General features: G+C 35.9%; 1 protein-coding gene across 13 annotated transcripts in view; it reads left to right on the top strand.

Moving 5' to 3' along the window:
* Chd9 (chromodomain helicase DNA binding protein 9) overlaps positions 1-25774 on the top strand; it is a 236684-nt gene that overhangs the window by 128524 nt on the left and 82386 nt on the right. For 11 of the 13 annotated variants that reach the window (XM_052729717.1, XM_052729720.1, XM_052729722.1 and 8 more), the window contains 6 exons: positions 1052-1383; positions 16514-16625; positions 20801-20947; positions 21418-21486; positions 21565-21620; positions 22597-22714. In XM_052729717.1, the coding sequence (XP_052585677.1) occupies positions 1052-1383; positions 16514-16625; positions 20801-20947; positions 21418-21486; positions 21565-21620; positions 22597-22714 (834 nt within the window). Of the gene's footprint in view, positions 1-42; positions 279-1051; positions 1384-16513; positions 16626-17336; positions 17395-20800; positions 20948-21417; positions 21487-21564; positions 21621-22596; positions 22715-25774 lie in introns of those variants that run through there. The other 2 variants (XM_052729730.1, XM_052729731.1) reach the window with 2 other exon arrangements.

Here is a 25774-nt window from a genome sequence, read left to right as displayed (position 1 = left end):
CTGGCTGCTGCTGCTGCGGGACTCGCACTGCATCGCCATCTTGAGCTTGGTGCTGTTTTCTCAGTCTTGGTTATTTGTTGTAGCCTCTAGGCCTTAAGGTGGCATTTTAGTGATCGTGTCTAAGCCTTCCTTCCTTTCCCAGTGCTGTAGCACTGCTCTAAAACCTTGATGAGGCAGGTATAGAAAAGACACTCAGTAGAACACACTGGAATCGGCATGAAAATGTGTTTGGAAATTCCTGGGTTTTTTTTCTGCTGTAGTCAGAGGCATGTTTACGGGTAAGAACATGACAAAACTGTGATCTAAGCCTATATGGATGAATGCTTGTTTGGAGAGGAAATTCTTTGGAAATGCTCTTGGTCTGCTTCCTGTGGGATTGCTAAAATATTAGTAATTGTAATATAAAACTGTAAAACTTGTTTCTTTCCCAAATTGCTTGAGTGAAATTATGATAAAGAAAAAGACAAAAATCCACATTTAACTCTTTCGTGGGAAAATAAAAACTTTCTTTAATTTTTAGGTATGAGAATGTCTGTTTACTAACTAGCTAGCTACATTCCTACATTAAAATGATTTTGTGTTCCCTTCCTAGTCTTAAAACAGGGTCTTCATTTTTCTAAAACTCAATATAAGGATAAGTGATTCTAAGTTACAATAGCTATTTCTGAATTTACTTGAGTTTTGGGGAAAGATGAAAGAAAAGACTTTCCTCCTAAATGCAAATAATAATTACAGGACAAAATTAGAAATAACTATTTTTATAGGATAAAATCTGAATCACCAAGGAGTGCTGTAGAAATATCAACAAATCAATGTCTTTCCTTAACCTTTATTTCCAAGTCAGTAGCTGAGCTGTTTACTTTGCACTAGTGTCCAGGTAAGCAGAATGCCTTACGTGTGTACATTGGTTTGCAGGACTCGTGTATTTGCTTATGTAATTTTAATGCTCTGGTTAATTTAAAATTTTCAGATATTTATGTCAGTTTTTTATATACTTTGATGTTCTATTTTTTTTAAATGTGTTTGTTTGTTTGTTTGTTTGTTTCTCTAGCCCCCATCTTCCAAGAAGAGTGATGGTTCTGGGACATATACTAAGTTGCAGAATACCCAGGTGAGGGTCATGTCTGAGAAAAAGCCAAGAAAAAAGATGGAATCAGAAAGCAAGCAAGAAAAGGCTAATCGTATAATATCAGAGGCCATAGCCAGAGCAAAGGAACGTGGGGAACGTAATATTCCACGAGTAATGAGCCCTGAGAACTTCCCTAGTGCTTCAATTGAAGGGAAAGAAGAAAAGAGAGGTCGAAGGATGAAATCTAAGCCAAAAGACAGAGACAACAAAAAGCCAAAAACCTGTTCTAAGTTGAAAGAGAAGACAAAAATTGGGTAAGTTGATTGTTAGTTAAATGTAATCTTTTGCAGTTTTTGCTGAAGTCTAAGCTGTGTGACCTGTTTTTCTGCTTTTGATTTGAGTGTGATGTATGGACTCCATTAGGAGAGTTTGACATTGCTAGATACCAGATACACTTTATTTTTATTTTCAATGAGTTATGTAATAATAGGGTCGCACAAATATTACTTTTCTGTCGACATAGTATTTTGTGTATTTGTATTAATAAAAGAAAACATGTAAGGGAGGAGAATAAAAATCTATATTTTTGTGACAGTTCCAAAGTAACTTTCTTTAAAAACATATTTGAGATTTGTTTTCAAGGTTGCTTTACCTCTTAGTGGCATTGTACCTCACAGGGTACCTATAGTTTAAAAGCATGACATAAAGTATTTTTTCAGAAAACCCAACCACACAAAAACTCTGGACTGGCATTCCGCAATTACAATAGACATTTACTGATTTGTTTTATGTAATAAAGAAGCCAGGTGTTAATGCTTCAAGAGAATCTTAAGAGCAAAGAAATATTCACCGATCCTATTTATCTATTTAATTTTATTATTATATTTTTTTGTGGTGCTATTAGGGATCAAAACCTGTCTTTGTTTTTTGTTTCGAAAGTTCAAACCAAGGTCTTAAATTTTATGCTAAACAAAAAAAAAAAAAAAGAAAAAAATGCTAGAAAGCACCCTGCAGCTCACCTTCATTCCCAATGCCAGTTCTATGAATTTTAGTTTGATTGTTTATATGTCTTCAAAAAATAAATGTATTCTTTGTATGTAAAGCTAAGCATAATGTAAGACCGTCATAGAATGGAATTGTTCTTGAAGGACTAGTTATTTTTGAAGTTTTATATAGAATTTTGCATAAAGTGCTTTATCTAAGGTAATGTAAGTTTTTGTTGTTCACAGATGCACATACACAGAGAACATAGTAAAGAAAATTCCTCTGTTCTGAGACTTCTGTCATTTGTTTACATTATTGCTATATAGGTTACCAACAAATTGAATTCTTTGCTTTCATTCTGATGCAGTCAAATAAATGCACTCTGTTCTCGGTATAATGTATCAATAAGTAATATTATTATTGATTGTACATTATTTGCTGACAACCAACATGAAATTCAAAGTTAAATTTCTTCTCATTTTTTAAAATATTGTCTCTATGTTAGCAGTCTTCATAGCCAGCATAAATTGTGCTGAGATTTCTTTTTTTAGGTTCACTTCTTTATTTTCTGTGTATGCCTGAGTGTATACATGTATAGTAGGTCATAGACCTCCATGTAGATTCTGGGAACTGAACCTAGGTCCTCTATAATAGAAATAAGTACTCTTAACCATTGATCCATCTCTCTAGTCCCTACTCATTCATTTTTTAAAAAGTTTTTGTTCATTTGTTCTTAATGAAAGTATCTATTTTTCCAACATTATGTCTATTTTTAACTTAGGAAGCCTACATTTCACCTTTCACTATACTAAAAGTTAATATTGTTAAGATTTTTGTTGTTGTTGTTGTTTTGTTTTTTTTGGAGAGGAGAGGGTGTTTCGAGACAGGGTTTCTCTGTGTAACAGTCCTGTCTGTCCTGGATCTTGCTCTGTAGACGAGGCGGGCCTTGAACTCACAGAGCTCCATCTGCCTGCCTCTGCCTTTGAGTGCTGGGATTAAAGGCATCTACCACCATCACCTGGCTGTTAAGATTTTTCTAATGTTAACTTGTTCAGAGATATGGGTTGAGAAATGTAGTATTTAGAAAGTTAATACTTTGAAAACAGTGACATTGAAATTGGTAGATAAGCTTTAAAAGCTATAATAACTGTTACTTGCTTTAACTCTGAGGATGAAGGAGAGACCCAAGCACCTAGAGACAAATAATTCCAGACTTAAGTCTGATTTAAGAAAAAAAATTTGATATACAGAAAGTAAAGATAGAAATAATTAAATCAAAGAGAAACATGGATTTTTAAAAATATGAGTTAATATTGTTGGAAATAGTAACATTGCCATGGGCTGTTTGGAAGGAGAGTGGATTTGTTGTTTCTTTTTCACTTTTATTTTATTTTTTGAGACTGGCCTGGAACCCGTTATATAGACCAGGCTGGCCTCAAACTAGTGTAATCTTTCTGCCTTGCCTTCTTAATTCTAGGATTAGTCCCTGGCTTTGGCTTTTTTTTTTTTTTTTTTGAGTCATGGTTTCCTCTGTCTAGTCCTGTCGGTCCTGGAGCTCTCATCCTGTAGACCAGACTGGCCTTGAACTCAGAGATCCACCTGTCTCTGCCTCTTGAGTGCTGGGATTAAAAGTGTGCTCCACCACCGCCCAGCATTTGGCTTATTTTTTTAAGAGTTATATTTTTGTTAAAAGTAAGTAGATTATTTAAAATACAATATAATACTTCATCACCAATTGCTTTAATGCTTTTTTTCCCTACTTCTTTCTCCCCCCAACCCTCAAGTCTACCAATCACTAGTAAGTAGAAAAAATTGTACTGAAAGCTCTTTTTTTTTTTTTTTTTAATTTTGGTTTTCTTTCTGTCTTGGTTAAATGCATGTCAAGATACTAAGTAGTCACCACAGAGACAAACTTGAGAATGTACAGGCTTTGTGACAGTTTATTGTCAGGCTGAACATGAACCCAAGGCACTGCCTATGGTAGGCAGGCACTCTACCACTAAACTACATCTTTATCCATAGACCCTTTTGATAGAGGAGTTGATAAGTTATAGGCAAGTAAGTAAAATTGTGTTTTACCTGCTTATTATGAAGTTATTGCAGCAAATAAATAATCTTGATTATATTTATCATCAAGAAATTAAAAAAATACTGTTGTACATCAGGAAAAACTATAAAACATCTTAAATTACATTTGTGTGTGTGTATGTGTGTGTGTATGTATGTGTGTGTGCACACATGTACTCATGTGTACAAAAAAGTTGGAGGACAACACATGGCTCCTAGGGATCAAACTCAGGTCATTCATGCTTGGCAGCAAGTACTTTATCCACTGAATCATCTCACCAACGCAGGATAAAATATATTCATATTTCATTATTATGTATTCTAACAAGGCAGTGTGCTTTATTGTTTTGATTGCTGAGTTCTTTACTTAGTTATTTGTTGCAGGGTTGGAGGTCAAGCCCAGATCCTCTACATGTTAGGCAAGCACTCTCCCACTAGACTGCATTCCCAAACCTCGTTTTGTTGTTGTCCTTTGCTTATTTTGTTTGTTTGTTGTTGTTTGAAGGGGTGAGTTTTTGGGTTTTTTTGAGTTTTTTTTGAGACAGGGTCTCACTATGTAGTTCCTTTGGCCTGAAACTCATAGAAACTAGCCAGCCTCTGCCTCTCAGATGTTTGGTATTAAAGGGTTGCAGTACCATGCCTCCTCACAGCCCTAGTTTTTAATTGTTATGTGAGGAGTTATTCCATTAGAGATCAGTTTGTATTGTCTTAACTAGCATTTTATGATATGTGAATATTTCCTTTTGAAAAAAATCAGATCCTCTAGAACTGAAGTTGTAGGCAACTGGGAGCCATCTGATGAGAGTACTGGGAACCAAATCCAGGTCTTCTGCATGAGTAGCTTTCTCAACTGTTGACATCTCTCTTATACAAGCAGTGTACGCCTGTACAGGTACTTACCTGCCATCTTTAGAAGAGGGATAATCATATTATTCGTCTCCTGGTATCATTTTGAGGAGGAAATGGGTTAACATTTAAAACAATATGTAGACTATATGTAGTGATCAATGGATGTAAGCTATTATTATTTTCTGAGTCCACAAATAACGTATAGCTATTTAGGAAAGAAGTCAAGGCCAAGAGCTACACATCTTCCTAAAGTTATTCTCATACACTGTCTAGGCTATCTTTCTTTTTTAAGGCTTTGTTCCTAAGTGATCAGGTCAAAAACCAATCAGAAAAATATGAAGAAACAACAGCAACAAAACTTAGTTACTATTTTGTTTTGTTGTTTGTGCTTTTCTTTTGTGGGACTGTTGGTTGACCCTAGGGTCTCACACTCTCACTGAGCTGTACTGTGGGTCCAACTGTTGCTACTTTCTAAGGTCTTTCTTAATCAGGACTTCCTTTCTTACCGAGTATCTGACTGACATAAACAGAGTACTTTTGATCTTGACATGGTCTCATAGATGTATAAATTTCATCAGTTACAGCCCTTGATGATTAACTCTTTGGTTTTGTATTGTTCATAGTAAGTCTGTTCTCTATAGGAAAATGATTTATTACATATTTGAAGTAGTTTTCTGTTTAGTTATAGCAAAAAAACCTTAAATTTTGAGATATTTATCAAGCTCAAATAGAAATTAAATTTGAGACATTATGACAGAAAGCAATAAGACATTAAATCTCAATGCTTTGGTTTTGGTTCTAGGGGGTCAAACACAAGGTCTTTTTTGTGCTAGGCAGGGGTTCCACCACTAAGTTCTATGCTCAGCCTCTTTTGGACCTTTAAGAGTTTGAGACCAGCCCAGCAGTGGTGGTACACACCTTTAATCCCAGCACATGAGAGGCAGAGACAGGCAGATCTTTGTGAGTTCAAGGCCAGCCTTGAATGAGAGAGAGAGAGAGAGAGAGAGAGAGAGAGAGAGAGAGAGAGAGAGAGAGAATGAGAATGAATTTGAGATCAACTTGGGCTACATAGAGAGACCCTGTCTGACGACATGATAATAAAGTGACATGTGAACTGTAACTTAAGTTTTTTTTTCAAAATAATTGGAATTTTGAAATGATGTCAGTTTCAAATATATAGTTGTTTGGCATATAGTAACTAAAATAGCTATAAAAGTATATGGTATAAACTTATTATATATTCCTAGTATACCTTTAATAGTCTGTGTAAAGCCAAGCAGTCAAAATGCTCTTCTAATTTTCTTGTTTGAACCTAAATTATGAAACTCAGATAATGTGAAACAGTAATCTGCAGAATGAGTAGGTATACATGATACTTAGGAATCTCAGTTATAGTTTACTTCTCCATTGTTCAGAATGATGCCTTTACGAGACTATTCAGGTTTTGTCATTCGCAGAAAGAGGTGTCCTTCATTGAATGTAAAATGCTATTGGATCATGAGGCACCGTCATTTTATGTGTCAGAAAGAAAAGTGTTGCCAATTAAATCTATGGCAAAGTACTAAAAGAATCCTGGTTGCAGAAGTATTACATGTGGTTCATTATTTGTTTATTTATTTTGTTTCATTTTTACATGTATTTTTTTAAGAATTAAAATTAAGCTATGCTGTCCTTCATGATGGTGCACGGTTTAATCCCGGCACTTAGGAGAAAGAGGTAGGCAGATCTCTTGAGTTCAAGACCAACCTCTTTTATATAGTTAGTTTCAGGATGGCCAGTGCTACATAGAGAGACCTTGTCTCAAAAAATAAAAACAAACTGTACACAAATATGTTGAATGATTGTGTAGATTCTTAATAGTTATTTATATGACACACTCTCGAAAAGAAAAGCAACATTAAATTCTGGACAAGAAATACTGAAAAATTAAAGTTACCAAAATCTGACCATATAATATCCTTTCACATATTTAAGGATTACTGTTTTTTTGTTTGTTATTTTGTTTGTGATTTTTCAAGACAGAGTTTAACTCTGTAGACCTGCCTATCAGTGGAACTTGCTCTGTAGACCAGGCTGACCTTGAATTTAGAGACCTGACTGTTTCTGCCTATAGTGCTAGGATTAAAGGTGTATCCACCATGCTTGACTAGAAAAATACATTTTTTTGATGCCTTTAAAAGTGACCTCATTTCTCTTTACTTACCTGGCAAAAATAAAATAATGTAAAGTATTTTTTGCCTGTTTTCTATGCATACAATTATGTGGATAGTTCTTGTTTTGGTTTGGGTTGATTGAGATAGGGTCTTGCTGTATAATTCAGGCTGGCTTTGAACTCATAGCCCTTCTGCCTCATCCTCCTACATGTAAGGATCACAATTGCGAATCATTTGCACCAAGTATGATGGGCGTATTAATCACAGCATATGGACTAATTGAGTAAGATTTATTGTCCAATTATTGCAATGAGAGAATCAACAGGGGGCAATTACAGCTTGACACAGTGTCGAGTTTAGCCCGTTAACAGAATCTACTAATAATCAACGGGCTGGATGTAGATGAGTGCATAAATTACACTCAAAATCAAATGTAGGTACGTCAGGTATAGCCACTATACTTAACAAGTCAATCAAGAGCTCAATTTTATACCATAGTTTCAAATTGCTCTTTTCTGTCAGAAACTGGACATTTAGGGGTGTTTGGTTGGTTTTACCTGAATATCTGTTGCTACTTTGTTGGCATTAATAATAGATCCTTTTAATATTGTTTTTGGGACCATGTGACTGGTGGCCTGGAACTCACTCTGTAACCCCAGCTGGCCTCACACTCACAGAGATCCACCTGCCTCTGCCTCCTGAGTACCAGGATAAGGGCACTTGGCTACTTTAAAAGTTTTTTAAAACCAAGTTTTATTAAGAATATATTATTAAGTTGTTTTGTACTATGTTGGTTTATTTTGTGAATATTTCTCCTTGAATTATAAGATCATTGTATTTGACGAATGTGTTTGCAATGAAAATTTGCTATTTGTAATTAATTTTAAATGTAGAATTAATAGTTCAGGATGTTCTACAACATTTGGGTATTTGCTTACCCGACTTTCTCTTGTTTTTCTATTAATTCATCAGAGTTCCTTCAGATACCATTTATAGCTATCTGTTGTCATTGTATAGCCAATAAAGACCTCTGGTTGCTCAAAAGTCATACAGACCTTAAGGGTAAAAATTTACTGATCATAGCATTTCAGATTTCTCTGTTCATCAAACTTAACTCATGTTAAATATTTATTGACTGTCTGAATAAGAGGTCTCATAGCAACCTGGTAACAACCTTTGCTGTTGTGTTTGTTTTGTTTTTGTTGTTTTGCCTTTTACTAGATTTGTGACTTTGACAGTTTTGTTTTATTATTTGGTAATGAACTCTCCCTGTCTGCTAAGACAGGTCCCTGCTCTGATTATCTTAGAGTTTTCTCAGAATTAATAGTTTAGGCAAATGAACTTTAAAATTTCAGTGTAGTATAAATAAAAAGAAGTTTGAAAGGTGTCTTGAACCTGGGCATGGTGGTGCATACCTTTAATCTCAGCACTTAGGGAGGATTACTTTAAAGTGGAGCCCTCTGTGCTGGTGCACCTGAGAGGTGAAGTTTGCACGTTGGAGGCCAGTCCAGGCAATTTAGAGAGATTCTGTTTCAAAATAACAACTTTGAAAGGGCTGCGAATGTGACTTAGTCAAAGTGCTTGTTTACATGTGTGGAACCTGGGGGTCAGTCCCAGTATATTGCTCTCGTAATTCCTAGATTTGAATCCTTAGGGTTGGAATCCACAAATCTAAGGTTTCTTTTCCTTGTTTGTTTTATACATTTGTTTTGGTTTAGATTTTTACTTTTTAATTTGAAGTAATTTCAGACTTGCAAAACTCGGTTAGAGTTCTTGTAGGCTTTTCTCTCAACTTCCTCAGATGTTGACATTTTATGTAACTATAGCACAAGGATCAAAACTCGGAAATAACCATTTGTAATCTTGTTAACTAATCCACTGGCTTCATTTCCAATATTGTTTTTCTTTTTGCCTCCTTTTTAACAGCCACTCTAGACAAGGTCTTGCTATGTAACCAAACTTGCTTCAAATTCTCAATCATCCTGCTTCTTTCTACCTTCCACACACTGGGATTACAGATGATGTTTGCACTTGTGACACCTACTGGTCAGTCCTTTCTAGACTTTCATTTTTACAGTCTCTGCTACTTCTCATGAGGCATCTGCATTTTAAATAGACTGCTTTCCTATTAAAGCCTAGCCCGTCCTAATCTAATACCAAGTTAGTAATTATTCCCCTAGTGGTGTTGTGTAGATGCCCTTTCACAACAGAAAATAATCTAATAATACAATTTCACACTTTCCAACCAGTGTTCCATATAAGTAACCGTGGTTTTAAATCTTCAAATATTTATGTGCTTCTACCCCTGCCCAAGAATTAAGACAGTCAAAAATTATGTCAAATATCAGAATAACGTGGGTTTTTTTTTTTATTATGAAACTGTCATTTGTAAACAGAAACGATATGTAATATTTTAGACTTAAACTTAGTAAACTACTAGATCTGAAATATCTGCTGCCACATTAGGGTTTTGTCTCCGTCTCCTCCACCCCCTCCAGTGTTTGTCTGTGTAGCCTTGGCTGAACTCGATCTGTAAACCAGACTGGCCTTCAACTGGCCACATTAGGGTTTTATTTTGCTTTGTGATGCCTGAGACCAAACCTAGGGCCTTGCCCATGTTAGACAACAGTCTTCCATGGAGCTCTACTGCTCTCAAGAGTTAGTCTTCCAAGTGGAATGTAGTGGTATAGCTCTCAAATCCCAGCACCCAGCACCCAGGAGGCTTAGGCAGGAGCCATACTAAAGTCAAGGCTGGCTTGGCCTACATAGTCAGAACTTGCCTAAAGAATGTCAATGAGAATTTGAAAAGGATTTTTCCCTGTGTAATTAAAAATTATTAGTAAGATTTTAAAATAAAATTATATTCTAGGCCTATGTTAGAAGAAAAATATAGACTACATGTAAAATAAATTTTATTAAATTTATTTTTTATTATTTGTTTATGTATATGGGTATTTTGTATGATGTACATGTGTATACCAGAAGAGGGTGTCTGATCCCATGGGACTACAGTTATATATGATTTGTGAGTTGGGAATTGAACTCAGGACCTCTGGAAGAGCAGCCAGTGATCAGTGAGTTAACTTTCCAACCCTGTGAAATTAAATTTAAAATTTGTTTCTTTTAAAGTACAATTTTTTTTTTTTTTTTTTTTTTTGGTTTTTCGAGACAGGGTTTCTCTGTGTAGCTTTGCGCCTTTTCCTGGAACTCACTTGGTAGCCCAGGCTGGCCTCGAACTCACAGAGATCCGCCTGGCTCTGCCTCCCGAGTGCTGGGATTAAAGGCGTGCGCCACCACCGCCTGGCTAAAGTACAATTTTTTAAAGACTTTTTTTTTCAGTTATTTATTTTGAGAGAGGGTCTCATGTGTAGTCTTGTCTGACCTAGAACTCTGTCAGACTCAGATCTGGCTGTGGTGTATACCACCACATCTGGTCCTGAGGATTTATTTTTACTTCTGCTTATGTGTATGTATGTCCATACATACACATGGGTGCCTACAGAGGTCAGTTGAGAGTGTCAGATGCTGTGACACGGTGATTACAGGTGTGAACCACCTGACCTGGGTGCTGGGAACCAAACCCCGGTCCTCTGCGAGAGCAGCGGTGCTGTTAACTGCTGAGCCATCTCTCCAACTCCTTAAGTCATTTTTTTAAGATTTATTTTTTATGTATACAGATGCTTTGTCTGCATGTATGCCTGCAGGCCAGACGATGGCATCAGATTGTGAGCTGCCGTGTGGGTGTTGGGAATTGAACTTAGGACCTCTGGAAGAGCAGCTAGTGATTCTAACCTCTGAACCATCTCTTCAATCCCCTTATGTAAATTTAAAAAATATATATAGAACAAAGGCTTTTGTTGTTGTTTTGAGACAGAGTTTCTCTGTGTAGCCCTGACTGTCCCGGAACTCTCTCTGTAGACCAGGCTGGCCTCAAACTCACAGAGATCTGACTACCTCTGCCTCCCGAGTGCTGGCATTAAAAGTGTGTGCCACCACTGCCTGGCAAGAAATGCTTTTTTAAACCTTTGTTAGGTATACTTTTGTTTGTTTGTTTCCATACCAAAACCAGTTTGTATTAAGATGGAGTTATTTGTGCATAGTAATTATTGTTTAGATAATATTTATCTTTAAAAATTATTTTTCAGCAGCCTAGTACTTTGAGAATCTTCTTTTAATCTCTTTTGGAAATGAATAGTACAACCAGTTCATAGTCATTTATATTTTAAAAAAACGATTAAATGACTGTGTGTCTTTGTCCAAGGTGTATGTGTTTGTTTGTTTGTTTGCTTGTTTGAGACAGGGTCTCACATGTAGCCCTGACTGGTCTGAAACTGACCATATAGACCAGGCTGGACTCACACTCACAGAAATCTTTTTGCCCTTTGCCTCCCAAGTGCTGAGATTAAAGGTGTGCATCCCCATGTATGGCTCACTATGGTTTCTAGAGAGTCAGGAAATAGGAGATGTAAGAGGCTGCTGCTAGGGGTTGGGGATTTAGCTCAGTGGTAAGGCCCTGGGTTCGGTCCTCAGCTCTAGGGGTGGGGGTGGTGTTGGGAAGAGGCTGCTGCTAATATGTGTATTATTTTGTAGCAAATATGTTCTTTAAATATGTTTGGTCATTTATTATGTGTACGTATGTATGTGTGTGTGTGAGTGCATGTGTGCCACAGCATGTGTGGTGGTCAGAGAACAATTTGAGAGATTCAGTTCTGTCCTTCCACTGTGTGGCTCCCAGAGACTAAACCCAGGTGGTTAGACCTGTCAGCAAGTGGCCTTCCTTTATCCACTGAGCTATCTTGCTGTGGATATCGCTTTGCATAAATAAAATGCTGATTGGCCAGTAGCCAGGAAGTATAGGCAGGACAAGCAGAGAAGAGAATTCTGTGAACATGAAGCTGAGTCAGGAGATGCTGCCAACTGCCATCATGAGTACCAACATGTAAGATACTGGTAAGCCACGAGCCATGTGGCAAGGTATAGATTTATAAAAATGGGTTAATTTAAGGTAGAAGAACTAGATAAGAGAAGCCTGCCATGGCCATACTGTTTGGAAGCAATATAAATCTCTGTGTGTTTATTTGGTTGGGTCTGAGCGTTTGCGGGACTGGCAGGTGAGAGAGATTTGTCTTGACCATGGGCCAGGCAGGACTGGAGAAAACTTCAGCTACACCATCTTGCCACCCCACATTACTTTTCAAATAAGTAGAAGTATAATTAATGATGAAAGGCATCATAAATGCATTAATCAATACATTTTTTTACTACTGTCACAGAATTATATTTTGTGTATGGTCACAGTGCACTGCAGTACAGTAGCTTGTTTACACCAGTACTGCAAAATCACTGCAAAGCACATATCACTGCAAAGACTCTTCATGTCAGTATGCAGCAGGAATGCTTCAGCTCCTCTATGTTACATGGTTTGTGACTAGATAAATTTAGGTTTAACAACAGTTTGAGAAAGACAAAAGCTTCCAGGACTGGCAGAGAAGAATTGATAGAGACCAAATCTTCCTGAAAACCAATATTTAAAGGGGAGGGAGAGGTAGAAGAGGGTTTTTTGTTGTTGTTTTTGTTTTGTTTTGTTTTGGTCGAGACAGGGTTTCTCTGTGTAGTTTTGGTGCCTGTTCTGGAGCTGTTGCTCTGTAGACCAGGCTGGCCTTGAACTCAGAGATCCGCCTGGCTTTGCTTCCCGAGTGTTGGGATTAAAGGTGTGTTCCACCACCGCCCCCCCCACCCCTCTTTTTAAGTTTTTTTTTTTCCAGATTTATTTCATTTTATGTGTGTGAGTGTTTTGCTTGCCATGTATATCTGTGTACCATGTACATCCTGGAACTGGAGTTGTGGGTGGGTTGTGAACTGCCATGTGGATGCTAGAAATCGAGCCCAGATCCTCTGTAAGAACAAGGGCTCTTACCACTGACTATCCACCTGCCTCTGCCTTCTAAGTGCTGGGATTAAAGGAGTTCACCACCACCATCCAGCTGGCTCTTACAATTTAAAGGTCCTTTCCTGCTTCAGATTGTAGTACTTCAGGCTTTAGAATGGGTAATATTTAATTTCGATCTATTATTTAAGTTTTTAAAATTTTACTTATTTGGGTGAGGAATACAAGAATGACATGGTGTACACGTGAATTTCATAGGACAACTTGGGAATTGTTTCTTCCTTCCACCATGTCGTCTTGGGGGTTGAACTCAAGCTGTCAGTGTTGGCAGCAAGAAGCCTTCCTCACTGAACCATGTTGCCAGCCCATCTCTGTTTTTTCCTTTATTTTTTATTTTATGTGTATGGGTACATGTGGGTATACCATGTGCAGAAAAGGATTTATCACTTTTCCTGGGACTGGATTTATAGACAGTTGTGAGCTGCCATGGTGGGTGCTGGAAATTGATTCCAGGCCTTCTAACCACTGAGCTATTGCTGTAGCCTTTCCCACCCCCACCCCCCAAATTCTCTATTCTTAATTTACAGTATTTTGAGCAAATTACTTACTTTTTCTAAGTTCATTTTGGTCTCTTTATAGTAATACTCCTTGCCTGTGCACTTGAACATCAAATAAAAGAGAGCATTTAAAGTTAGCAAAGACGCTAACCCACAGCCCCGAGTAAGTGGAAGCTGTGAAGATAAACCTTAGTTTTAAGAATTGAGGTTATTTTGGATTGGGAAATGAAAATGAAATACATTGAAACTGTAGATGAGGAGGGAGAACCAGAGCATGTCACAACAGTGAATATGGCTTTCGGGCAGATTTGTATTTTAGGAGGGAAAACAGAGTAAGAAAAGTGCCTGAATGAGGAAGGAAGGAAGTGATGGAAGTGGAAAGACAAAAGGACTATAACTATGGCTGGTTCCTTCAGTTTGTTTCAGGTTATTTTCATCCCTTTGCTTTCCTGGCTCCAAAAAATAACTACTTTTTCTCTTACTTACTCACCACTACCCACATATTCACAAGATTGCAAGTTAGAAGACAAGTAAGAATTAACATTATCTTGTTGAACCTGTCTAATTAGAGGGAAAAAATCATCTACAACTTTTTCTTATGTCACATCTTTGACTGAGAATATCTTATCAGTTTTACATCCATAGTAGAAGATCACACTTTCTCCATCTAGATTATTGTCTTCTTTACATGAATTGTCCTTTACCTTTTCAATAGTTTCTCTGGCTTGTACTTCACCTCTTTCTAGTGACACTACCCCCTTCTTTAAAAATTCGTATCCCTTAATATTGTTTCTTTTTTAAAAAAGTTCACTCAGATATATTTGAGGATTTAGTCATTAGGTGGTGCCTATCCTGTGGAACATAAGAGCTGACTTGAACTTTAAAATGTTCGTCTTTGCATGTCATTCCAAGGCCTTCTGTGATCCTCACTGCATAGTTCTCCAGCCCTCCCTTCCTCGTGGTGTGTGTTTTATTTATTATTCCTCCTGCACATTTACCTTGCTTTCTTATGCATCCTTCTGCTGGGGATGTACCATACATAGCCTTTTCACTGTCTGCTAAACTCCTTTTCATCATTCAGTCGACACCTCAGATTCTTCTGCCTTTTCTGTAATGCCTTCTCTAATCTTCCATGAACATAAACACTTAGAAAATAGTCACACTGTTAAGTAATCTAACTGCAGCATATATATTTAGAAGTCATGACCAGGCAAAGACTTTTTATTTTGTGGTTCATACAGCAAGAGATATTGAGCGATCCTAAAACATGGTCCCGGTTTCATTTGGACTTGATGTTAGTTATTGTCATTATGCTTTTGCTCTTTATAGTAGAGAACAAAGTAAAAGGCATACCTTATTGGCCTGTAAAATGTATTACCACATGGATAGTCATTGGAAGGTTTCAGAACATTGAAGAGCTAAAGTGCTTTTCTTCTGAGGTATGATAGAAAGCTGGTAGTACAATTAGCCCAGAGTAGGGTAGGTTAGGGTTGTGCTAACCTACTTTGTCTCATGGAGCAATCCTAGGGATTATCTACTTTTTCTGTGGGAATGTGTGTTTTTAAGGAAATCAACAAAATGATATATTCCTGAATATATAGTATTCAGTGTATCTCACTTTCATAAAAGTTAAAAATATATTGCAACATCAAAATAACAACAACAAAAAAAAATAGTCACACTGAATTCTGTGCTAACCTCCATTTTAGCATTTTTTGTCATGCCCTTGCCTCACTATGATGCTGTAAGGTTAAACTGTCATTTTGCAACTGATATAATTTGTAGTTTGTATTTGCTTACTATTACTATCTGTTAAGATTATGTTATGAGCTAATAATATGTTATGTTAACTTCACATTGCTGGGACAAAGCATCTGAGATAAACAACTTCTTGAATGATAGATTAGTTTTATGTCTTGGTTTCTGGGATTTTAGTCCATAGTTTTATCTCTTGGTTTCTGGGATTTTAGTCCATAGGCACTGACTGTTGTTGTGGACCAGTGAAGGATCAGAACATCATGTTCTACTTTCTCTGTCTTGTAGGCAGAGAAGTAAGACCAAGAGATCAGGCAGTTTGCTCAATGTTGAGGGTCCAAATTGCTGAATCTGTGATCTTATCATGCTTGTAACTTCCAAAATTGTTAAATAATTGTTATAGATTTGGATCTATTTGATGTCCCATATATGAAAATATTAGAGGAGTTTTTGGATTTGGAAATAGAGATATCTAAAAGAGAATTTTGCTTGTTAGTAACATGGTTTATGATTAACATGGCACTTTAGTAATGGTATTGTTGAGGCAGATAATGAAATCTGGAATCCTAGTTCTTATTTCGAAGAAAACAGATTTTTAGTTTAGAGATATATATTTGATGTGTGTGTAATATTAAATGTAAAACCAGAAAGTTATACTGACACATACTATAAGAATTATATAAGGAGTATTTCTTATTCCTAGGTACATATGGTATAGATTCGATAAGCTCTGACATACAATTAAAATGTTAAAATAGCTGGTCGTCAGATTGTCAGCAGTACAGGAGACATTATTGCAGGGTAGAAGAATCAGAGGCTTTTGCGGAGGAGGGTGTTCAAGTGCAGTGAGCAGCATCTCTGTAGGCAGGAAGTAGAGAAAAGTCCCTGTTTCTGAATTGGTGCAGTAATAAGTTCTTTTTATTGTTAAAGAGTTGTGTGACTTGAATATTTTCCCATGAAAAGTACATTCAGAGTCCAAGAAGCAATGTTAGGACTTGACTTCTTGCCTGTATTATTGGCTGTAGTCAATGCATTAGAAGAGTTTGTTTTGAAAATATCTATATGGATTTCAGTTTAATTAACATATTTGGTTAAACATGTATAATATAAAATTATGTTTGTCATGGCTACTCTATTCACCGAAAATGGAAACTCCAGAGTTCTGAATGTTAATTTCTTTCTTCTGAAACAGCAAACTCATTATTTCATTGGGTAAGAAACAAAAAAGAAAGAATGAGTCTTCAGATGAGCCGTCTGATGCTGAGCAGATGTCACAGCACACATTCAAAGACCAACACTCTCAAGTGAGTACTCACGTTTATTCTGAGAAATGGAACACTATTAGAGTTATTTAGGGAGCATAATATTGCCTCTTGGATAGTTACACTCTAGTTGAGTGATAAAAATACAATTTATTATATAGTAAATCCTGTAGGATAGCATGATTTCAATGTACTTCTAGAATATTACCATATAATATTAGACATGGGAGGAAATTTATCTGCCTTCCTTTAACCCCTCATTTTTCAGTATTGGAACTGAAACTCTGAGAGATTAAATAACAACAAAGTCCTGGATGACTTTTAATGTAAACCAGTATCCAGTGGTATCTTGGACTTACAGAGTGCTTTGAATGAAATTAATGGTATAGATATTAATTTTAAAAATAATCACAAATCACAGAACAAGTGGATTGACTCATTACTAGAGTTAATACTTTTTGTCTGCTTGTGTTGAAGAAAAGATAACCTATGATACTAAAAATCCTGACAGACATAAATATTGTGTATTTTGCCTTTAAAATAATAGGTAGATATCAAAATAATCCTATGGGAATATATAGATAGATAGATCGAGATATATATATACACACATCTATAGTGAAGGTCATAATAATTCAGGCCACCCTCTGCTTTCTAAACCTTAAAATACTACTGTAGGCCGTAGGGGTGGTGGCAACTGTTGAATTATGGGGCCAGAAAGCCCCTGAATGGCCTTTCTTCTTCCTTATGCAGCTTCTTATCCAATGGGAGAGTAGTGGCTCAAGGCTCCTGGGCTGCTGCAAGAGTTGAGGTAAGGGCAGTGATCGAAGCTCCTAATACCATATGGCCTGGCCTTTTCTTCATATGCTATCCTTAACTTAGGTAAACTTCTACTTAACTTACTCAGTATCAGAATTTTTAGTTTAATTTTTGCTAGAATAATGCTGGCCATCTTCTCATTTTGTAATTTACCAAACAGTGAAACAATAGTATAGTTCTTTGTGAACGTATCTTCCTTTTTTCACTGTAGTGTTAGGTTGCTTTGACAAGTGTGCTGCTTTAACAAAACAAAAAGCAAATGTATATTTTATAATAAGTATAAATCCTTATTATGATATATTTGATTGTGTCATTTTACAAATGAGGGAAAGGTCCATATAGCTTTCAGTGACAACAGTGGATTGAAAAGATGGATTTTTAAAGTTGAATTAAATTTTAGAGTCAGCGAAATCTAGAATTGTGAATGTGATGTTTAATTCTCTTTAATCTTGATAAAGAGTACTTTTGTAGTTAGACTAAATTTAGAGACCTATATGGTTTTATAAATTCCCCTGCAGCAAATTATGGTAAATATTTATAGGAAACTAGTTCTAACATAACAAAGTATTAGTCACTTAAAAACATAAATCCTGTGCTCTCTTTATTCATAGTGCAGTGAGCAAATCTGCCAAAGCCTTTCATTTTCATAGAGGAGGGTAAAAGCTACAAATACACTAGAAGAGACAGCATGTTACTGTTTCCAAAACATGGAGAAAGCCAGAAAGGCACACTTACCAATCATGCGGATGTCCGATTAGTTTCCACATTTTAAAAACCCACTAGAAATGTTGTATGATAGAGAAAGGTAACTGGAGAAGTGGCACGGTCTTCAACTTCACCTGAAATGTGCTGCCGTATGCTAAACCTAAGATGCTTTAGGGTGAGATCATCTGCAGTCTTCTATCAAATCAGTTAATTATGCTGATAAACTCGTCATAGGATGAAAGAGCAGTTTATATTAAATTGTCTTCATTTTGTCCTGTGAAGTTGTCTGAGTGTACATTTTTGTGAGTGTAAGGGAAATTTTCACACCATGCATTTACTTTTTACTAAGAACAGTGGACATTTCAGAGTACCAATAAGTAGCCAAGTAAACAGAAAGGAAACTATAAAATAGCGGAAACTATATCATAGAATCATACAAAAATATATTGAATGACTCTCAAACTTACTTATTTTGAAATCATGTGTAGTAAAACTTTGATAATTCATACATGTTTTAATATAGTAAATGTCAAGTTGAGTACTAATTTAAACTATTTTGAACATTAAGATCTATATGATGGTTGTAATAGAATGCTAAACATAACATTTAGCCTAAGTTTGTTCATAGAACTTTCCCTCTAGGGAACAATAAATATTTCATGCGTTTTTCAAATTAGTATGTGAAAAAAGTAGATTTCTTGAAGTCTTTTTATTATGTTATATATTACCTTCCTATCTCTTCCATTAACAAAGTATTGCTTTGATGTTAGAAAATGTAAATGTGAGGCCGGGCATGGTAGTGCACAATTTTAATCCCAGCAGAGGCAGGAGGATCTCTGAGACCAGCCTGGTCTACAGAGTGAGTTCCAAGGCAACCAGGGCTATAAGAGAAACCCTGTCTCTAAAGCAAACAAACAAAAAACACAAATGTGTTTATGTCCAACAGAAAGGCGGGGAGTTAGGTGTTCAGTCATAGAGTACTTGCCTAGCATTGACTTGATTCCCAGTAGACCTTTTTCCTCACCAACAGAAAGTTTAAGCAGATGGTGACCCATTCTAACAAAAAGGCATGGAATTTGGATACCCACATACTACCTTTCTTACAGTATTGCTCATCTCGGAAGACAAAGAGGCATGATCTTACAAAGCCACAACCATGGCGAACTTAGTACAATAACAACTTGGTGCCTCTCTGCTACACAGATTCAGCTGGTTCTGTTACAGCTGGTTTTGTTATGGTTGTGAAAATAATGAAAAAGCTCCCACACAGATAATATTGCAGAAACCATTGGTAGAATAAATATATGGGCTATTTTCTGGTTCAACTTTTGAGGAATGTCGGGAAAATTACTCTGCATAATAGGAAATGGTGCAGGAAAAGCAAGAAGGATTGGATTCACCCAGTAGACTGCTACTGCCCAGTAGACTAGTTGGCTGAGACTCCTCCACCCGAAGGGTTCATGGAAGTACAAGAACATTTAAAAGTCCTTTTTTATTCTGAAACCAACCTGAGTTTTGAGTTTGGGGTTTGTTTGTTTGTTTTTAGTGAAAACATAAAAATTGGTATAATTTTGGGGCTGGAGAGATGGCTCAGAGGTTAAGAGCACCGACTGCTCTTCCAGAGGTCCTGAGTTCAATTCCCAGCAACCACATGGTGGCTCACAACCATCTGTAATGAGATCTGGCGCCCTCTTCTGTATACATAATAAATAAATAAATCTTTAAAAAAAAAAAAAAAAAAAAAAAAAAAAAAAAAAAAAAAAAAAAAAAAATTGGTATAATTTTGTTTTGAAAAATTCTCCTTGAATTATAAACTGTCAAAACAGGTATTAGATAATAGGGAGTTGGTTCTAATTCAAAATTAGACTATTAAAAAAGACCTATTACTGCAAGTACTACCTTTAAAAGGTTTCTGTTGTATGATTGTGCCCTTTTTTAAATTTTTTTTTTTTGTCCAGATCTGAGGACCGAACCCAGGGCCTTGTGCTTGCTAGGCAAGCGCTCTACCACTGAGCTAAATTCCCACCCCTGCCCTTTTTTCTAATGTTAAAGAAACTAGTAAAGCTAGTGAAAAACTAAATTTAATTATACAGGATCATTTTATATATTTAATCTAAAACATTTTATTTTTTATTGTAAATATTTTCGTGTGCTTTAGAGAACACTTAATTTCTTCTGTGTTTATGCCCCAGATATTTAACAAATAACCATTTGATATAACTTTTAGGTTTGGGGCAAATGTATTAAATTGTTGATAGTTTAAAATATGTATTGTCTAAGGAGTAAATTAATAACTCAGTAAGATAACCTTTTATTTTTGTAATTGTTATATAAAGAAAACTAATCCAGTAATAAAGGTATTACTGATAGAACACTACATTTCTAAGCTGTGAAGTAGCTGAAAACAAAACCAGGTCTTTGTATTCTTAACTTATAAAGAAAAACAAACAAAGGGGGGGGTCACTATACTTTCATATTTGAAATTATGGGAGGTAAAGCTTTGGGAAGAGTGTGAACTCATGGCCATGGGCATGTTATAGCCTTTAGTCAGAAAAAGACAACGAGATGAATGTTGCATATATTTTTAAATTTTTTTCTAAGAAATCACCAACATAAAGAGTAATAGTCTTTAAATCTCTGCTAAAGATTTTAAAAATAATTTATATAAATCAGATCCTTATGGTTCATTACAGAAAAGAAGATCAAATCGACAAATTAAGAGAAAAAAATATGCAGAAGATGCAGAAGGGAAACAATCTGAAGAGGAGATCAAAGGCACTGTGAAAACAAAGAAGAATTCAGCTCCTCTGCCTGGTGAACAACCTTTGCAGTTATTCGTGGTAAGACTGCAATTTAAACCACCACACCAGGAATTCATGCTTCCCTGTCTCCTTCATTTCCATGTCTAAATTATTATCATAGGGTCTATATTTGTATTTTTTTATTTTTCTCGTGTGCATTATGAGCCAAACATTTAGCCACTACCTGTTTGAGTTGAAACCTTGGGCAGATATTTATCTTACGTACACCTGAGTTTCCTAATTGGTACAGTGGAAATGGTGATGGTGGAGGGACTGGAGATGAAGAAGCACAGTGTGGTTCCTAAAAGGATAATGATGCCCTAAAATGTCAAATGATGACAAGGGCAACAAGGGCAGTAATAAGACTTCTCTCTCTTTTTTTTTTTTTTTTTTTTTTTTTTAATCTTAGTATTTCCCATAGTGCTCAGTCTTAGTGCTACACTGATATTTGTTGAGTGATGCTTATTTTTTTGAGAATATGTTCCATTATATATTTTTCCTCCTCATAGGAAAATCCAAGTGAAGAAGATGCTGCAATTGTAGACAAAATACTATCTTCTAGAATTGTAAAAAAGGAAGTAAGTAATGGTACAATATACTTTACACTTTATATTTTGTGTCCTGTTTGAATCACAGTTGTTAATTTTAATTTTTAGATATCATCTGGAGTTATGCTTGATATAGAAGAATTTTTTGTGAAATACAAAAACTAGTAAGTATTTGAATTAAAAATTATGAAATGGTGTTTAATTTTAAATATGAATTATTTAATTTGTAAATATATTGAGTTGCAATTAATATATTTTCATTTTATCTACATTTTAATGAAAATGTTTATTTCTTATAAGAACACAATCATTAAAAAGTAAAAAGGCTATATTTGAAAACCTTTTATGGGCAGGTGTGGTAGCACATGCCTTTTAATCCAAGCACTTGGGAGTCAAGATATCTGAGTTCAAGGCCAGCCTGGTCTATAGAGCTAGTTCCAGGATAGCCAAGGCTACACAGAGAAATCCTGTTTCTGAAAACAAAAACAAAAACAAAAACAAACAAACAAAAAAAGAATGTTAAGATTGAATTTTTTGAAATTATATCAAAATGTAAGAATCTTTATAAAATATGATTTTATAAATCATAGGTATTTATCCCTTTTCTATGTTGAGCTTTCCAGGTTTACTATTTTTATGCACAACAATTGATCTTTAGGTTGCTACATCAAATCTGTACACTGATGATTTGACTTTAAGGTTTTAAATTTCTGTATTGGTTATAGGTGAATTAAATCAATGGAGTCAGCAGTTATAAGAAATGTATTCCTTTTGTATAGTTTCCAGTTTTTCTCCATACTTTGATTAAATTTTTCAAAGAAAATTATGTTGGTTTTAATACATACAGCTTTTTATCATGACAAAATCAACATAATAAAATAGTAAGTCATATTTTAGAAACAGTTTTTGGTCAGTTGATCACTGTTTCCATATGACAAACTGTGACTCCTTGACTACAATTTCTGTAGCATTCAGGGATCAAAATGGCTGTTTTAACAGTCTTATGGAATCTATTGAAATTGAATGAAGTGATATGTAAATTAATGGTAATATTTTTGTATTGGAAATTATAATTAAATATACATATGAAGAAACCCTTTTCTGTATCATTCTAATATGTTGTTTTTATGAAACTTTTAGCTCTTATCTCCACTGTGAATGGGCCACAGAACAGCAACTTCTGAAAGATAAAAGGATCCAGCAGAAAATAAAACGATTCAAGCTAAGACAAGCGCAGAGGGCACATTTTTTGGCAGACGTAAGGAAAAGCTTTCCTGAATTTGGTATTATTTATCAAAATTTTAAGGATGGAGCTAGCAATGTAATTCAGTGGTAGAATATTTGTGTAGCCTACACAAAACCCTGAATTCTATTTTCAGAACCATAAAACAAAGCACTGCTTATTTACAATTCCAGTGTTAATCGTTGATTATAAATGTTATCTACATGTAGTATTTTCCTCTTCCCAAAATTAGCTTGAAAACTCACAAGATAAGAGCCATAATAGGTAAGCATAGTGATGCATGTCTTTTATCTTAGGAGTCAGGAACAGATCTCTGTGAGTTTGTGGCCAGCGTGGTCTCCATAGCAGTTTCAGGCTAGCCAGGGCTACCTAGTGAGTGCCTGTCTTTTAAAAAATAATAAAAAAGCACTGATGGTTCAGTGGCAGTTAATGCTTGTATTTTCAAACTAGTATGTGTTTTGTTGATTAGAGTTGAATGTGGATATGTTAATATCACAAGGCATTTTTCAGTGTGTTCTTTAAGTAATGGAAGTAATAATGCAGCAAATAAGTGGGAAGCATAATTTTTATTATGTGAAATATTTTGCATATTTATCATGAACTTGAGTGTAAATATATATGGCATCAGTGAAAAGGGTTTGTTCACTTCTAGGCCTTGCTGAATGGTCTGATGCCCTTCTCTATTTTTTTTCTTTTTTTGATATCTTTATCTTTTGGTCAGGTCTCCTATGTTGCTCCAGGTGGCCTGGAGCTCACTGTGTGTACATTCAGTTATGAGTAGATCAGGATGGTCTTGAACTTGCCATGGTCATCCTGTCTTTGTGTACACCACTACCTCCCAGCTTTGTGGGTTCTTTTTTAAGGTTTGTTAGACTTTAAACTCTATCTTGAAAAAGATAGTTACTAAACCAGCACAACAAATTCTCACATGCATTTTATCTCGATTTTTTTCATATTCACTTTAATTTCAGTAATTGTCTCAACATTTTCCTATCATACATGTAAATTTTTTCCTGACACATTTGAACATATTTATAGTATTTATTCTCTTATGTAAACATAGTGGTTATTATTTCATCAATAGGCCTTATTTACATTTCACTAATTATTTATTGTACCAGGACTCCTTTTTTTGCTTTTTGAAACAGAGTTTCTCTTTGTAGTTTTGGTGCCTGTCCTAGAGCTCGCTCTGTAGACCAGGCTGGCCTTGAACTCACAGAGATCCACCTGCCTCTGCCTCTGAGTGCTGGGATTAAAGGCGTGTGCCACTACCACCCGGCTTGTACCAGGACTTTTATAGTAGAAATGTTTCAATGTCCCAGAGTTCAGTCCAGCACTACATGTTACATTTAGTTATTATGCTTCTTTTAATTTGGGTTTGTTTTTCATTCTTGATACTTTTTTCCTCCCTATCTTTCTTTTGGGTTTTTTACGACAGAGTTTCTCTGTGTAGCTCTGGCTGTCCTAAAACTCTATAGACCAGGCTGGCCTCTGTAGATCCACCTGCCTCTGTCTCGTGAGTGCTGCGATTAAAGGTGTGTGCCACCACACCCAGCTCATTCTTGGACATTTTTGAAGAGTCTATTTTGTTCTTATTCTTTATTTGAAAAAAAAAAAAGCCATGGGTGTGGTTCATTTTCCTTCTTCGTGGATCCTGTTACATAGTGCATGGTAGTTATTTGTTTCAGATGTTATACCTGGCCTGGGTGTAGCTTGATCATTGAGTGAAGATAGTACCTGCTAAATTTGTCCTGTGTAGCCTTGTATAGCCTGGAGCTTGCTTTTTAGACCAGGCAGGCCTAGAACTCTAAGACCCACCTGCCTTTACCTCTCCCTCCAGAATGCTGAAGTTAGTGTTATCCATTATACCCAACTCTTTCTTTGCAACCATTAAAATTCTCTAAAAATTTGGTTACTCTGAAGACATGTAACATTTTATGGATGTTGGGAGTTTTTCTATTCCTCCAGAATCTTTGACTTTCCGTCTGGAAATTTCAATAATTAGTAATCTTACAAGTACTTAAATATCATTGAATTTTTCACAAAGACAATTTTTCTTTTCAGCTGACTCAGGTGCATCATAAGTAAGACATATGTGATTTTTTTTTTCGTTTAAGCATTTGAAATTTCTTTTTATTATTGAACTATATTTAACAAAAATTGCATGTATTTAATGTCCACAATTGAATGTTTAGCTTTATAGAACATCATGAAATAATCACCTCAAACACATGGGTATATCCATCATAGAAAAATAGTTACCACTTTCTCTTCTCCTTTTTTTCATTCTGAAAATACCATTTTTGTGTTGGGTTATGCACATTGTTATCAGGTAAATCCAGTATCAAGAGTGGTTTGGTCTTAAGGCCCAGCGTAGAGCCCTCCGCTTGTGCATTTGCATTTAAGCAGCTGAGAGGCAATTCAAGCTGAGCGCGCTGTGGAAATAGGCTTTCAAAGATGTGTAGGAATTGCTCGAGCAGATGAAAGACAGGGCAGCAGTGTAGTCAGTAGAGAGGAAGCTGAGGGTAAAATTAGATGGCTGTGACAGAATATGGAGTGCTTTGTGGTTTGGGAAAACATTGTATTGTACTTCTGTAGCAGGAAACTTGGGTTAACGTGTTAAGTTTAGGAAGTGATGCTTCAGGAAAAGGAAAGATCCTGTTTATTCTTCAGAAATGAATGTGGACCTTTTCTTTCCTTCTTTCCTTCTTCCCTTTTCCCTTCTTTCCTTCCTTCCTCCTTTTTTTTTTTAAATGAATGTGGACCTTAGCCTCAAATAGGAAGAATCAGTGAAGGGTTTTAAGCAAGGGAGGCAATATATGCAATTTGTGTTTGAGAAAGATTGTGTACACTAGGGACAATAAAAAATTATTTTAAAAAGTCGACGCAGAAGTTCAGAGACTCCTTAGAAGGGACTGTAAAATTCTCCATTAGGGGCTAGAGAGGTGGGTCATTCATCAAGAGGACTTGTTGCTCTTACAGAGGGCCCTGGTTTGGTTCCTGGAACCCACATGATTTCACAACTATCCTTAAATCCAGTTCCCAGGGTCTGACTTCCTCTTTCTGTTACCTGCA

The sequence above is a fragment of the Peromyscus californicus genome, unplaced genomic scaffold, assembly GCF_007827085.1.
Source record: "Peromyscus californicus insignis strain IS unplaced genomic scaffold, ASM782708v3 Scaffold_8__1_contigs__length_139910024, whole genome shotgun sequence".
Lineage (NCBI taxonomy): Eukaryota > Metazoa > Chordata > Mammalia > Rodentia > Cricetidae > Peromyscus > Peromyscus californicus.
This window is presented reverse-complemented; position numbering and strand designations above follow the sequence as displayed.